Source organism: Conger conger, chromosome 7, assembly GCF_963514075.1.
Source record: "Conger conger chromosome 7, fConCon1.1, whole genome shotgun sequence".
Taxonomy (NCBI): domain Eukaryota; kingdom Metazoa; phylum Chordata; class Actinopteri; order Anguilliformes; family Congridae; genus Conger; species Conger conger.
Window position 1 is genome coordinate 13020532 of NC_083766.1, and position 16230 is coordinate 13036761.

At 39.6% G+C, this 16230-nt stretch overlaps 1 protein-coding gene and 1 long non-coding RNA gene across 3 annotated transcripts; one reads left to right on the forward strand and one right to left on the reverse strand.

Moving 5' to 3' along the window:
* Positions 1-278: 278 nt before the first annotated feature.
* Positions 279-13046, forward strand: LOC133133723 (uncharacterized). 2 transcript variants are annotated; one of them, XR_009709208.1, is made up of 4 exons: positions 279-393; positions 1984-2188; positions 11843-11937; positions 12036-13046. It is a non-coding gene; the product is annotated as an uncharacterized LOC133133723 (long non-coding RNA). The 2 variants fall into 2 exon arrangements; XR_009709207.1 differs by having other exon boundaries at positions 291-393; positions 2108-2188.
* On the reverse strand, positions 1262-3031 carry shisa2a (shisa family member 2a). Its single transcript, XM_061249886.1, has 2 exons — positions 2538-3031; positions 1262-2199 (listed from the first exon to the last, which is right to left on the reverse strand). Exons 1-2 carry the CDS (start codon positions 2833-2835, stop codon positions 1667-1669), a joined length of 831 nt encoding a protein of 276 aa, XP_061105870.1. The 5' UTR covers positions 2836-3031; the 3' UTR covers positions 1262-1666.
* Positions 13047-16230: the final 3184 nt, after the last annotated feature.

Below are 16230 nucleotides of genomic sequence, written 5' to 3' on the forward strand. Positions count from 1 at the left end.
GTAGGCTATCATGCTGGCTTCGGCATTATTCGTCTGCATTTCTTGGGTGTGATAGAATTTTGCATAGTATTTTAGTAAATGCCCCCTTCTTGATTTCCTCTATAATTACGTAGCCTATGAACTTTATGTACAAAGTGAAACTGAATAAACACAAACCCCATTAAAATAATTTAATTTATCTAATGAAAAAAGTTCAAGCACCCATATCACCCATGTGAAAAAGTAACTCAACCATTTAATCAAATGTAATTGATAATCTGATTCAGTTGATTGAATGCAGCCAGGCTTGACTGCAGCCAGCCCTGAACCTCACTCATACCAAACCTTATCAGAGAGAAGTAGTCAAAGATCCCAGAACAACATTGTAAGAACTGCAGACTGCTCAAACCTCAGGTCAGTGTTGGTAGAGAAATGTATGTTTAATCCTTGTATATTCATCAATGTCTACCTGTAAGTATGTTGTATACCATGGAAGTAAATATGCACAATTGCAGTGCAACATTTTAATTTATATTCCATTTGCTGTTGAGGTGCACTATTTTCTTAAAGGAGCAGGCCATTTTATTTTCTTTACTTTCACACCTCTCCCAAATCTAGGGAGATTTAATTAATCTTCCCAACCTGGAATCATTGAGGCATGTGGGTGTGAAGATAGCAGAACCACATCATTAAAGCATAGAAATCCAAGTCTTTGAGACTAAGACCAATTCCAAACAAACCAGCACCAAACACTTGAAATTCCACTCCTCAAGAGCATGGCCCATTTAGCCCAGAAAATAGCCTCTATTGAACTACTAGAACTAAATGCTTGCAATTTAAGAATGCAAGCACTGACTCTTTTGTAATTACCATGGGCTATTAAATTACTTAGGAAACCATGCTGAAACTGTGATTAAATGAGGAAAAAAAGGCTTCCATCGTGTCTGTAATCAAGTTGTTATTGATAGGTGAAACTAATACACCCATACACAAATCTTAACATGTATGATTTAGGCATACCCTTAACCATTTTCAATCTCAGTCAAATGGTGCAGATTTAAAACATCTATTATCCTAATAAGCAAAATATGGAGATATACATTGCTTATTAGAATTAATATAAACAAGTAATGCACATTGACACATTGTTTTTTTAATAGTATTTAAATGAGCACTGAAAACAGTGAAAATGTATCATTTTACAAAAATGTTATAAAACATTAAGCACTCCTTTTTCAGAAGCAACACTAATCTAAAGTACTTGCTAAACAGAAGTGGCCATTCAATATGAATATGCATTTTTCCTGCACATCTATGGATAATATATTACATGCAAAAATATCCCTTTTAAGAAATACAATCCAAAACATTAGCAATTCTGTAAAACATAATTAAAAAGGCACATCGTGTTAGGAGTATAATATTCTAATCTTATAAACATTGTTTAACGTGATCTCATTGTATAAAAGAATCCCCATGGCGGTCCTTGTGAAGATCAGGAAGTTGAAAAGTCACTGAGCGCCAAACATGCATCCAATGGACCGCCATCTTTCACGTCTGGAACGCTCATATCCAATCTCTGTAGGGTTCTCAACTCTGGGCCTCTTCCCTCGCATGACCCTAATGTGGATGACAAACCACTCTGTAGCGGTCCCAGATCAATCGCTGCAAGAGTCTGACAGAGGGCTCATATGTTCACCCCTGTGTACAGCTGTTCAGTGTGCATGGGGGCCTGTTGGAAGGCATGGGCCGGCTGCTGGCTGTAGGTAGACCGGGTGTCTAAGAAGGCTTGAGTCATCATCATGCTGTGCTCTGGGGGAATCCCATAGTTCAGGTAGGGCTGGAAGAAGGGGCCATGGGGTTGCGCAGCGGGTATGTACTGTTGGGCCTGTGGGCCCGCAATCGGGTACCCGCCCCCCGCTGGCCCGTACATGTTAACAGTAACCTCCGTACCAGGGGTGCAAATGTTCTGCTGCCGGGCGGTCACGGTGGACCTCCCTGCAGAACTTGAGCTGGCGCTGGAATGGCGGGAGGGTGTCATTCCGTCTGAGGAGGGGCCGCTGGACTCGAGCAGACGGCTCTGGGCTGGCACCGATCCACCCTGACGGTCCCTGGGCTTGGGTTTCAGGCAGTGGCAGCAACAAATGGCGAAGACCGATCCAACCACCACGAAGGACACAAAGGCACTTGCGACAATCAGGAACGGCAAGTATGTGGGTACTGTAGAAAGGCAAATGGGAACAATTAAAGTTTGAAAACGTTTTAGCCTGTTCCCATAATGAAACTGTTAGGTGGTTTGACCAGTTCTGCAAAATGTGAACCCCACCATACTCCCAAACACATGTAATTCAATACCTCCCCTTGAGCCACTAAAAAGTGCAGCGTACCGAATTCCAAATCTTTACAGGATTAGGTTTCCTTAGACATAAGTTTTGTTTTGTTTTTTGTCAAAAACACAGTCAGAGAAAATATGCTAGCAAACGATAAACAAAATTAAAAGTCTAAATTATGAACTAAAACTATACTGTTTGTACCAATATTTAGATATTTAGACTCACCTTGAGGAGGCTCAGGTTCCGTCTTCCCGTCTTTTTCAAACTCAAAAAAATTATCGTTGTCACAGCTGCTCTGGTCCAACCTGGCCTCTGCCGCTGTGCAACAGTACCTCAGCGTGCAAGTCCCGCAGCAATACCTCGAGTCCTCGCCGTCGTAAAGCTCCGGACATTGAAAGCCCGTGTGCCAGACGTTGTATGCGTCGGCCCAGCCGTGACAGTACTCTCCAGTGCTATCCACGCATTCTGGTTGCAAAGCAGAGACCAGCAAATACAAAAAACAAACTACAAAACAAATGGCCATCGTTAGCCACCCAACGTACCTCGGTAAATGCGGTCCGTTTAATAAAATATCCACAAGCACGCTCTAAATAGGTTAAAAGTAGGCAACTTCAAAATTATCCGTGTGGGCGAACGAGTGGGTTCCACAATACAAAGCAGATACGCCGTGTACAATGAAATTGGTTCCACGAAGTCTGAAAGCTACGAGATATGTGACACCACTGGGGTCTCCGGCAACAGGATTTTATCCCCCTGCCCCTCACGGTAATCTCCTCTCAATGGTGGGTGGAGTCCAGGGGTGGCTTCCAGACCAATTAAAAGCGATTGCCGACAAGTTTTCTCCCTAGTAATCTGCAACATCAGGGGTGTTCAACAAAGTTTTAAATTGCTTTTGACCTCACACAAAGTTCTTTAAAAGTTTTTTTCCCCACAAGATATACGTGTATCCTACACTGCGATTTTAATACGTGAAGATAAAAATGTTATCAGCGTTGACGAAGTAAATGGTTTAGAAGACACTCTAATACTCCTACAAAAATGACTGTACTTTGTAATTATCATAATGGTAATTAGGATTTTAATTTTTTCATCAACAACTCCATTCTAACAATTATAAAGCTACTAAATGTCTTTAAGGAGTTTTCAGAATTGTCATATTAATCTCTACTGTTTGCTTGTTTGTTGTCTTGTGGACATTGATTTGTTGATTGGTTTATACTGTGGGGCAAATTCTGGTAAGGATCTGTGAGCTTTTTCTCATGATAAAATAGGAGTAGATGAGAGTAGATTTGATTTATCACCAAAGAAAATCACAAAATACTGTGCCTTTCTTTATCTGGTAGAAGCTGTTCTGCATAGACATTGGAGAGGGTCTGTGTTTAAAACAGAAGTAACTTAATACAGTACGTTTCAGTGGCTCCCCGAGGTGGGCTGACCAGACTACAGACGCCAGCTGGCTTTCCTCTAGACGGTGCAGGACCTACAAGACTCAGACAGGTGTTCGCTTTCCTCCCCCAACCATCCCCCAGCTGTCCAACCCACAGGGTCGAATAAACCAACTGTGCAAACAACATGCTCAGCCACGACAGTGCAGTGGGGGGGAGGGGAGCGGCTTTTAGGTTAATTGCCTAATTTTTTGGTCCCGGGAGTGGCGCCGAGTGCAACTAGCTCATCTGCAAAAGCCATGAAGGCTAGCATCCCCGGTTGGCTGGAGGTAGCTGAAGACAAGCTAACATGTCTGGAAATGGTGTTATGGAAAGGACTGGGATGTAGGACAGTGTAGAATATTTTTTGAAGGAGTGCGCTAGCAATTTTGAAGCTCTAGGTTCGATTGCCAGGTGGAGCAAGGCCATTGTATCTTTAAGAAATACTGAAGCTGAATTTCTTCAGTCAATATCCAGCTGTATAAGTAGATTGTGTGTAAGGATTTGAACTGCATAAATTGCTCTGGACAAGTCCGCACCTAGATTAGCATTTTTGCCTCTTGTGAGAGGATAAGAGCGTCTGCCAAATGCCAATAATGTAATGTAATGTAATGAGAGGTGTGGGTCATTACTCCATTTTCTTGTGGTACAGCTTGCTCTTTAGAAATGCTCATGGGCAAGGATTTTACCAGTTACAGTATATTCTGTTGGGGGGGCAAATTTGATATAATTCATTTTACCTCATTGGATTTCCACAAAGCAAGACATTTATGGTTATTTGGTTCAATATATGTGACTAAAAGGTTCAGTTCTGTAAATGCTCTCTCAGTTTAGAAATAATGCATGTCATGAGTAATTGAATTACTTCAGAAAGGCAACATACCCTTTTCCCTGTGTAATTATGGATGATAATACAGTATATGAGCACTTATGTGAACATAGGCATATACAATTTTATATTTTGGTTGACATAACTACATTTACATGACATTACATTCCAAGAACTTTAAGAGCACATTGTATTTCTGCTGCATTGTGACAGAAATATTATCTGTGTAAGTCTCTCTGGACAAGAGCATATACTAAATGTGAAGAATCTAAGGCAATGTTTGTTTAAATCAGTATTGAGTTCATAAATGTGTTTGCACATTTATAAACTCAATCTTAAACTAAGTTTACATCTGCACTTTGTCGCATCAGGCATTTTACATCCACATTATTCCATGGGCTCATTAATTCTGTTGCAATGCCGCCAGTAAAGAATTTATCTGCAATGTGCATTGTCATTTGAATGTATTTAATAGATTAGCAGATAGTTAAAGGCAATGTACCCCCGCCAAGTCAAATACAGTAAGAAAAGCTTACAAAATTAGCATCACACCACTAGAGGTGGGTGGCATTGTTTGCCACATGCTAATCCCCTGCTACTTTAGAGAATGGACAATTATGCTCAACAGGTTTTACTAATCTGGACTAATGAGACAATGACATGACCAACCTTCTTCAAATTTTCTGTTTTTTCCAGAGAATTCTTCCATATACATACGTGTGTGTGTGTGTGTGTGTGTGTGTGTGTGTGTGTGTGTGTGTGTGTGTGTGTGTGTGTGTGTGTGTGTGTGTGTGTGTGTGTGTGTGTGTGTGTGTGTGTGTGTGTGTGGTCCCCAATGTTAAGAAATCTATTGTTCTAAGGATTTTGATCCTTATTTGAATTTCTGCCACTTTATCTTTTTTTGTGTTACCCACATCTTATTTGAATAATTTAATTTAAATGTTCTTAATGTCTCACAGTTACCTCTGATCATCTGATTGATTGATAATCCTTGTTTTAATGATTGCCATCCAATGAAAATGGCAAATATCCACAAAACATCATTTGGAGAAAATGATAATCATTTTGAGGACACTTGTTTATGCCATTGGCCTGCCATAAAGTAGAACAGGGGTAATTAACATATAATGCAGTTTACATTTGTTTTACATGTCTGATTATATTTACACATGGTTATAGCTTGTGCTGAAATAGGGTAGATGCCACAATTGCATTTTCTCAGTTATCAGATTGTAAACTGAGTGGTCAGAGGGCTGTTCTTATGATAATAGGGCTATCAGTGGGGTACCTCCCCAGCAATTAGGGAAATCTCGCTAGACCACCCTTTAACAACTTACCTAACTGTCACTTGGAGAAAAGCCGCAGATATACTGGGGTGATGAGGGGGTATGGCAAGGCATTAGCTTGTCACCCCACAGAGATGTTCTAATGACGCAAGCAGGCAAGCTTGCTGTAGTTTGTTGAGGCAACAAGCTGTTGTAAATCAAAAAAGGTGGCAGAGGTCAGGATTGTTGGAGCCGGTCTGCACAGCCAATGAAAAGGCAGGTCCTGTGCTTCTGTGTGGCCCTCACCAGTGGCGATGTTCTCATTGGTTCCACAGCCACATCCCTCATGGCCGCAGGTACTGTAATTCAGCCTTTCCAGTCACCCCAATGATGTGCTTGACAATACCTATGTTTTCGCTGAGCTGTGTGATAGGTCAGAACTAAAAAACAGAGAAATAGTTTGAGTTCCATCTTTATATGTAGGCCTACATTACATGTTTTTTTTTTAATCACAGTGTGTGGATACCCGTTGCAGGCTTAATTAGGCATGGCAAGCAAGTCGGGTGGTAATAATTAACCTTAATTTAAGAATTCAACTGGATGTAACAATTATAGGACCTTTGACATCCTGGAAGTGCTTTTAGAATCCCCCCCCCCCATCCCCTCCTCAAAGAAAAAAAAAAGATCTGAGAGATGTACATAAACATTCAGGTTATTACATGCCTCAGTCATGTTTTACATGTGATTATGAGCTGTCTATACAAATGTACATGTGTGAATGAGGCTGGGGTTCTGTTCAGACAAGATGCAGGAGAGGTGATTCAGAGTGTTAACTCTGATTGGCTCCAGCATACACCATACAGCAAATTGCTTGAAGAACCAATTGGCCTGAAATTGTTGTATAGGGCAGCAATCTGTGAAATTATCCACTAAATTAGGTTATAACCCTTATTCAAATTTGAAAGTTGGAACTATTCTATTTATTTGTTAGAATGCCATTTACATCTGAAAGTGTACCGATGGATTTTAGGCCAGTTGATGTCATGTCATGGCAGTTTTTTTTTCGATGGCTCTGCTGCCTGTCTGTTGTGTGCACTCAGTGCACTTCAGGCACACTTCTCCAACATTCCATGTGACAGTGATTTAACAGTGAGACTGATTTGACTGATGCGGAGAGTGTGAAAACTCAAAGCTGGGTTTGAGTAATCTGCTGACTGTGAAGGGGTACTTTTCTGGAAGTAAAGATGAACACCCAATGGTAAGAGAGCGGGTAACTGTAGTCGATTCTTGTTAGGACAGGGAGTACAAAATCTGAAATGTTTTTTTCAGATGTTGGAGTGACATTGTGGTGATTAACAACATTTCGCAACAACTCAGAAACCACAGCTTTCTGACTACGTTGTAAATTGGTCCAGATCACACATTTAAAAACATTAAAACTATCTATAGGAACAATAAATAAATAAATACATAGACGGGTTTGCTTTCACTACTTTCCAAAGCTCTAAGCCCCAGTTTTGTTTGGCTATTTGAAAGCAAAATCCGTATCCCAAAAGCATCCATAAAGTATGATAACACAAATGGATTCTTGGGGGCATGAACTAAGACATGCCCAGGGCATGCCATCCATGTTGGTTTATTATAATTGAATAATGCTGGTACTAACACAACAAGGAGTAGTCAATGGATGACTGATACAATTCCTGGAACTAGAAGTACTGCAGTACAAAATACTGAATATTCTATGAATATCACCCTTAATAATAATATTGCTAATGTTTTGTTTTGTTCTGTCTTACAGAATCCCCTTTCAACTGCATGTTTTTTTTTTCTTTATCTTCAGAGTTTGAGATTCTGCACAAGATTTTTTCCATCACTGGAAAAAAAAAAAATTCTATGGAGTAACTTCTTCTGAAACCGAAAATAAGTGAATAATCTTTGGAAATTCGGGCAATTGATAAAGAATATGAATATGAACCATTTCTGGTCACTTTCAGGGCAAAACCTCAAGTAATCTACCATTTGGAATATGTACAGTTGCAGGAGAAACTGAGACCTGGCCTCCATTAATGTAATTCAAATTCCAAATGAGAGACTTTGAAAAGGGGATTGGCTTAAGCAAAGGGAAAAACTGGTCCAGGGAGATCTGCCAGTCTGGCAGGGGCAGCATTGTATTTAATCAAATAAGACAGAGGAGCAACAAAGTAAGAAAACAAACCAGAAATTCCATATGCTTGATAGCTCAAGGTCTACAGTGAAGGTCTGCCCCTGTACATATCTCTAAACTGAAGTTTAAAAGTATGAATATTCTGTTCTATTGTTTAACCCTTGTGTAGTCTTAACATTCTGTATACTCCCCTTGTCCTAAGGGTAAAAAATTACCTGCCTTGACTAAACCCCCAAAATAAAGCAGCTTAATTGAATTTAATGAATTTAATTATATATTGCATGAAGAAACAACCTGTAACTCATCACAAACTTCAAGTTGTGTCATCAAATTTCAAGTTGAAAAACGATCATTTTGAGGATTTCTCTGCTGTTAAACATAGTGGTGGGTCATTTTCATCATTCATGGATCTAAAATACATTTTTATCCTCATCAAATTATTATCTCTCCCTCTATGTGTGAGTTGTGTTGTTTAGATGAGTTATCAGGTTGACTCATGGCAGCCATCGCAGAAGCTCAGCTAGACCCAACATATCCCAGGAGTCTCGGGACAAGGTTTGGCTGTCAGCGCTCCGTCCACAATGGAGCTTCAATTAAGGTTGGGGAGCAGATCCGCAGAACAGAAATGCACTTCATCCAGAGGGCCGCTGGCTCAGGCCCATTGTTCTCTCACCATATCTCAGGTTACCGCTTACATTGACCGGAGCAGGAAACGCTTTTTAAAAAATGAAGGCTCTTTTCATTCCTCGATCTGGAGCGTACCAGATCAAAAGGGTGCAGCGGAAGGGTGTCTGAGTGCACTAGCTGGGGCACGGTACGGGGGAGGGAAGGGGAGGGGAGGGGAGGGGCTGTGGTAAAAGCAGAGGAAGGGGATTTTCGCTGAACAGCTGCCTGTCATCCCTATGGCATTGCACAGTCCCAGTTATTTTTTCTGGCTACAACATGCTGGTATGTTCACGTTCAACACATTTGAGAAACTGATCCAGCTCTTCCAGTGACCGTTTCCCCATTTTCCTATCCGTGGACCCTCACAGTTCCTTGCTGGCTTTGACAAAGTTAATTATTGGTATTGTTTTTGTTATTGTTAATAACCTTCAGAAAGTGTTTTCAGTTTGTAGATGTACAAAGAAATAAGAAAAAAAATACTAGAAATGAAAATAAATCTATAAATATTCTTAATTGCATACAGTGAGCTCCAGAATTATTGGTGGAAATATGCACAAAAAGTGCTGTACCACAACAACAACATGGACATGCACTATTCCATCATGCGTAAAGTAGGGCACTTTATTAATGATTCAATGGAATCAAACCAAATTCAAATAAAAAATATTTCCGCAAAAAACAGGTTCCACAATTATTGGCACCCCTTGTTTAATACTTTAATACAAACACCCCTGACGAAGATGACAGCCATGAACCTTTTCCTATAGTTGTGATACGATTAGAGAATACAATTGGAGGGATTTTTGACCATTACTCCATGCAGAACTTTCCAGAAGCATTGATATCCTTGGCCCATCACTATATTTGGTATACATAAAATCTATTTAGTTAAGTCTAAAGAACTATATTGTGTCATTCCATCACTTCCTGTTTCACAAGGGTATAAAAAATGAGGTAACAAGCATGCAAAATCCCTTTGTCAACCATCAACATGGGAAAAGCCAACATACTGTCAATTCAGAAGACACAGATGGTAATTGATCATCACAAGTCATGTGGTTGCAAAAAAAATACAAAATACATAAACGGTTAAACATATCACTTAGTTCTGTAAAAAAAAACAATGCGTAAAACATATGGAATGGTTGCAAACTTGCCAGGAAGTGCATATTATCCCCATGGATAGTAAGGAAGATGGTGCGGGAGGCCATAAATAACTCAGGATCTCAATTTAAGAATTGCAGAGATTGTTTGTGTCTTGGGGTCAAAAACAAAAACATAAAATGGCACCTCCATACCAGCAAACTCTGTGGAAGGGTGGCACTTACAGACATTACTGAGCACAATAAACAAAACCAAGCATCTCGAGTTTGACAAACCTGATTGGAATTATGACTGGAAGAGCACTATGGTCAGATGAGACAAAATTGAATGATTTGGCCATACACACCATCGACATGTTTGGCAGCAAAATGGCATGCATACAAGGAGAAGCACCTACTGTCAAATATGGTGGTGGTCTCATTGATGTTTTGGAGATGTTTTGCTGCCAGTGGTCCAGGGGCACCATAAGATACTACGAACAATAGCACAATCAATTCAACAAAGTACTTGGAAACCTTGGTAGGTAATCTGGGTGCCTCAGATAGGAAGCTGAGTCCTGGCAAACTCCTATAATGGATTTTTTATTTTGCCCCCTGGTGGTGATTTTGTGACTATTTTTGTAACTATTTTTGAAATACAGTACTACCAATTACCTTCCAACTAATTACATTTTCCTCTCTTCTCCAAGAAGGAAAGGGTTTGCAGTCATCTCAATGCTACACATTTGACTGATTAGTGCACATTCTCCGGAGTCAAATGTGTTCGTTTATTTGAATGAACCTAAACAATTAAAATTGGGAACCTAAAAAGTATAATTGGAAGCAAATTGAAGCAAAGCATTTTTTAAAAGCATCCATGTGACAGTAACAGAATCAGTATACATTTTTTTGCATAAAGCCTGTTTACAGCCAACATAAATCCACCTGGCCAATTTAAACAACCTTTACAACCAGACCAGCTTAAATTGACCCTGACCAGATTAAACTCATTTTACGTCTGAATGCAGTCAGAAACCTGACCAGCTAAAACCCCCTTACGTCTGAATGCAGTCAGAACCCTGACCAGATTAAAACCCCCTTACGCACATTGCACTCAGATGCAGTGAGAAGCCTGGCATTGAGCTCACCATACATATCTAAATTAAAGTGCAAAAAAACCCACTTATATATTGGTATTTTGATGGTTAGGACAGTGAAATGATTGCACTGATTGAACACATACAATAAGTCAAAATAAACGATTTAGTAACCAAAAGTAGCCAACTCAAAATTGCTTGCAACAAGAATATTTAACTGATATGCAGAAGACATGCAAGCAATGATTCATTCACCTTATAAAAGCAGCTTGATCACTTTTTGGTAATTATGACAAATATAAAAGTATTATATTTTTTCTATATTTATTTATATTAAATGTAATCTTCAAGCATATAAAGTCCAAAAATAGCAATATAGAATATGGGTCAGTACAATTATGAAACATAGCAGCCAATAATTGATTCAACATATTATATATTCAGGCAGGCATAAGGTTTATAAATCAACATATGTTTGAATGGATTACATTGAATGGATTTAGTTAAAAATGAAAAGTTTGAAATGATTATATTTGTATACATGTCTATATCATATGCCATAACATGAACTGTGACAAAACCTAAGGATGAATGGGAGTTATATGAACAATACTGTATTACTCACCATATAGCTAAACACTGCTATGTTAACCAAGGCTACACAATTTTACATCAGAATTATGCGGTTATTGCATTGCCCTCCCCGATTAAGGTCAATTTAAGACGGAAAAACAAGTAAGACCACCAGATGTTCTGTTGAAATCTCACTTCTTGAAGGTTCATGGGATAGAATTTCTTCCTCAGATGAATCCTTGAGACTTCATCTGATGCAGTTTTGGTTATGTAAGCTGTTTATTGTTCATATGGAAGTGTATATCATTCTATTGTGTTGTGCTGTATAAACAGTTTTTAGATATAAATATAATCCATTAAGCAGACAAATCAAATAGGCCCGATCTTTGTTGTCTCTCTTAGCACTTGAAGTTTTACTTCCCTCTAGGGTCTTTCCGCGCACATGTCCCTGGTTATGGGTATGCACGTTGCACTTTGTTGTTCGTCGCTCTGGAGAAGAGCCCCAATGTCAATAAGAGCCAGGTGAGACGAGTGCTCGGAGACTTCGTGCTTTCTGTACATCAGGTCCCAGCGCCTTGTTCCTTCACACTTTTCCCGTAATCTCTTTCGTACTCGTGCAGTGCCCTCTGCAGCCTCCTGCCCTTCAGCTGTGATCTGTGACAGTGAAACGTCACCAGGGAAGTGACCATCACAGCAAGGGCCAGGGTAACCACCACCAGCAGAGCTAAGATGGAGGAGGAGTCTTCATCGAACCAACCGTACCCGGCCGGCCCGTCTGTGAAATTGGCAAACGGAAAGGTGTCCGCGGAGGCGCCCGGTTCCTTGGGTCTCATTTCGAAGGCACAGCTTGAATGGGGCAACCGAGAACAAAATATGTCTACGGGAGTGGGAGGGAGGGGGGCGAAGATAATGTTTCACTTGCAGTGCCTATACTGACCTATATCAGGTGAATCATCTCATTAGCCCCCATATGCCTTTCTCCTATATGTTGCTCCAGTTACAAAAACAATGCATCCTTGCGAAACTGCTGAAATTACCCCTGAACCAGCAGCTAAATTTGGAGGCTGTCTGCCTTATATGGGACTGTGTGGAAGTCACACCAACACAGCTGACACACAGATCACTTTAAGGGATTCTGCATGATGCTCTACTTTTCATTTTGTTGTTTTTCGTTGTCTCTTCCAGACATGCTTCTGAGATCCTTCCTTCCCTTATTCTTTTCGCTGAGTACCCCTCCCGTTTCCTCAGCAATTAAAGAAGGCGTCTGCCAGCATCTTCAAAGGTTCAGTCTAGAATGGAAATAAATGTTATTTGAGTTTGATTTTGGTAACATTTCACATGTTACCAATGAAAATGAGGAGAGAAATACTTTCACTTTTGTTTCTCTGGTCTGCCCAAGGACGGGGAAATTTAATGAGAACTCTCTCTGATGTCCGTTTCCTCCAGCTTACTTGTTATCAGGAGCTGATCTGTAGCTAAGCCTTTATGTGCTAGCATGAGGCCCTGTGCCCATTACTGTCTGGGTGCTTTACTGATACTTATTATTGTAATTTCTCATCTGCCATTTTCATAAATGGGCAAAGTGAATGGAAGAAACTATTAAAAACCTTTGGACGGAAACATTTAAGAAAGTTTTCACTTTTAAGATGAGTACTGATATTTTGTCCTGCCATGACATGAAACTCAAGGCTAAGAAATGCTGCTAAATTTACATTTCCATTAAGGGGACAGTAGCCATGCTTGACTGAGGGAACAATGGCACCCAGCAGTGCTCAGCACGCACTGATGAGGGCACCCTTGAACACAGGACAGGGAATCACACTGTCATAACTCATCACTGTTCAATTAAAACATCAGGATTTTGCAAGCAAATTTTATAATATTTCAAAAGTAATGACTTCTTTAATGTATTTCACCTACCAGTCTATAATTTAGATCATTTGAATAGAAATATACACATATAATACTGAGCTTAACCTGATAACAAACACTTCAGACATATTTCATTTACACATCTCTAACAGAATAAGTTTCAGCATATTACTTATAAAAATGTTCCTTGGGTCAAATTAACAAAATAACAAACTGTGAATGGCAATTTGTATAATTATGCATGTCATTGTTAGAAAGATATCCTCCTCCTCTATTGTAATAGCAATATCTCAGAAATATCTTTCTATTTCACTTAATACCATATAACACAACTGCAATGCCCACTCCACTGTAGTCTTAGCAAATGATCCAAAGAATAACTGTCTGTCCATGCATACACAGCACGCACTTATTCATTATCATGTCATGCCCATGCATCATAATGACCATACCCAGGTCATTTGATATGCCACAGCACAAACAGACAGCAATGTCCCCACGTTCAGATATTCTCCCACCTGGATCTTCATTTACACTAAATAAAAAATAATTCACGGATACTTACCCGAGTTGTTGGTGCATCAGCGAGATCGGAGGAATTTGGTAAATGAAGTGCAAGAGGCTGCCTGGTGAAGGAAGGAAACGGAACTCCAGATGACAGCTCGGTGTATGAACTGAAACTGGGCGTGAGGCATGTCTTTCTAAGATGGGAATATTGCTGAATTGGCTTGTTGTCTGTGCTGCAGTCAGAGCAACCGAAACCTCCCTCCTCAGTTCCTCAGTGTCAAACTCCCTCCCTCTGTTCCCCTCCTGCTCTCTCTCTCTCTCTCTCTCTCTCTCTCTCCCTCTCCCAAGTGTTTAATGGTTCCTTAAACAGCATACAGCTTTACAAGTATGGTGTGTTGCTTAGATGTATTCCAGCTCTTTCTTAAGAATGTCTAAACCGCATTAGATACTAATTCGGATACCACATATGAAAAGTTTACGGCGCCCCATTAACTTGCCCCTTTAAAACAGGTCAACCCTTTTCATAAACAAATCGATAATGTACTGAGTAATGTAATGAGTTTATAGCAGATACAAATTGGGAATTGAGGTTATTAATGACACAGGGATTCTTCCCAGGGATTCATTATATGGCAACATTTGTATATTCCACTTCATATAATGGACATATTAAACTACGTATGTGAAGCAAAGGGTATACTGCAAAGGCACACTTCTCAGTCCATTCTGATATTTTCCTCCCTATTCGTTACACCAATTACAGTCATTTAACCAAGTTTACCCAACCCCTCAAGAACTTGCATCTTAAAATATCACTGTACATCATTACTATTGAGGTACAGCTGTGTATGCAGTTTCAGTGTGTGGGTGCCTGATCCCACCAGTTGTTATGAGAGTGCAAAGCTTGTGCCAGTATGACAGCCAGAACTTGCCATGCACTGTCTGGTGCCAACAGTAGCTCTCAATGTCGGCCATTTGGGCATAGCACTGTTGCCTTGGAAACAATTCAGTTACTTGAGCACCTTTAATTAGAGACTACCTGACAACTGAACTTTCCAACTACAAAACTGCAGAATGCTACTCTCATGATTGCTGTTCAAATGTGGGAAATCCAAATGACAAAAACCCATAGAAATGTGGTCTTTTTGCCTTTTTTTCATTTTGATTTAATTGAAGCATACAAAAAAGTATAACACTCCATTTCTTAAAAGAAATACAGGAATCGATACCTTTTTATTATACAAAAAGGTTTACAGTACATAAATATTGTAAATGCATGCAAAATGCATGGTAATTAAATTATATTTATACTGCATTGTAAGTGTCCCTATGCATTCTGTAAGTCAAATATACTTTCTATAATCTTTCATTATATATATAATATAAAATGAAATACACATGCATTTCCAGTTTAAGATATGCAAGTACATATTGGAATCATATTTCTTATTTGTGTTATTAGAGCTGAACTTCATGTGCCCTGCTTTCTACAGTGCTGTTTATTGAACTTAAGTATTTAGAAAATGCCATACTTATTAATATTATATTGTCTAGTGCCAATTACATTATAGCCTACCACAAATATTTGCCATTCCTTCCATGATTTTGAGTCTCTGCCCAGCAGTCTGTCCCGTTTCCATAAGGCACCATGCTGTGTCACATTAATGGGATTTCAGAGAATGCGGACATTCAAAAAGTTTATGTTTTTTTTTACTGGTTCTTTTTTGCATGGATTCAGATGAATGAGGTTTCATTTTAGTTCATCCCACAACACAAAACATAGCTTTATTTGAAATATGGATATTTCCTCTTAAATCCCATGCAGTGGCCTTTTTCAGGAGTCAATACATTACTTGCTTTTTTGTGGAATATTTCCAAATGGAAATATGCTTCCAGTGCTTCTATATTTTCCATTTGTGGTCTTCCTTAATTTAGCAATGTAGGTCAGTGGCATGCTTTTTGAGTTAGACCAGGGGTACTCAATCTGAAAGTTTTTGTTTTAGCACCCTGTCACATGCTGATACACATCCCTGAGAGGATAGACGAATTGGACATTGGGAGATATCAAAAGTCCGGATTTCACCGGAGTTCTATTCAGTTCAATGCTGAGCAGGGAAGGGAGAGAGAGAGAGAGCGAGAGCGAATTTATAAATAAACAAAAGATATTTGCCCATCACCCTCATGGGATCCAGGTAAAAATAATAAACTAAAATAATAAAGGCAAAAGAAATCAAAGCAGGCTGTAGCTTTCACTCTGTCACTTTTCAGCTCTGTCAGTTTCAACCCCGTCTCTCTCTAACAACAGCTCTCTCGTCCATGGTTCCCCGGTCTCAGACACCTACTGCAGAAAAGAGCACACGTTTAACAGCCTGGACTAATTTGAAACGTAGTCCAGGTGTGTGCCTACTTAACCAGAAGGCTTGGTCCTCGGATTGC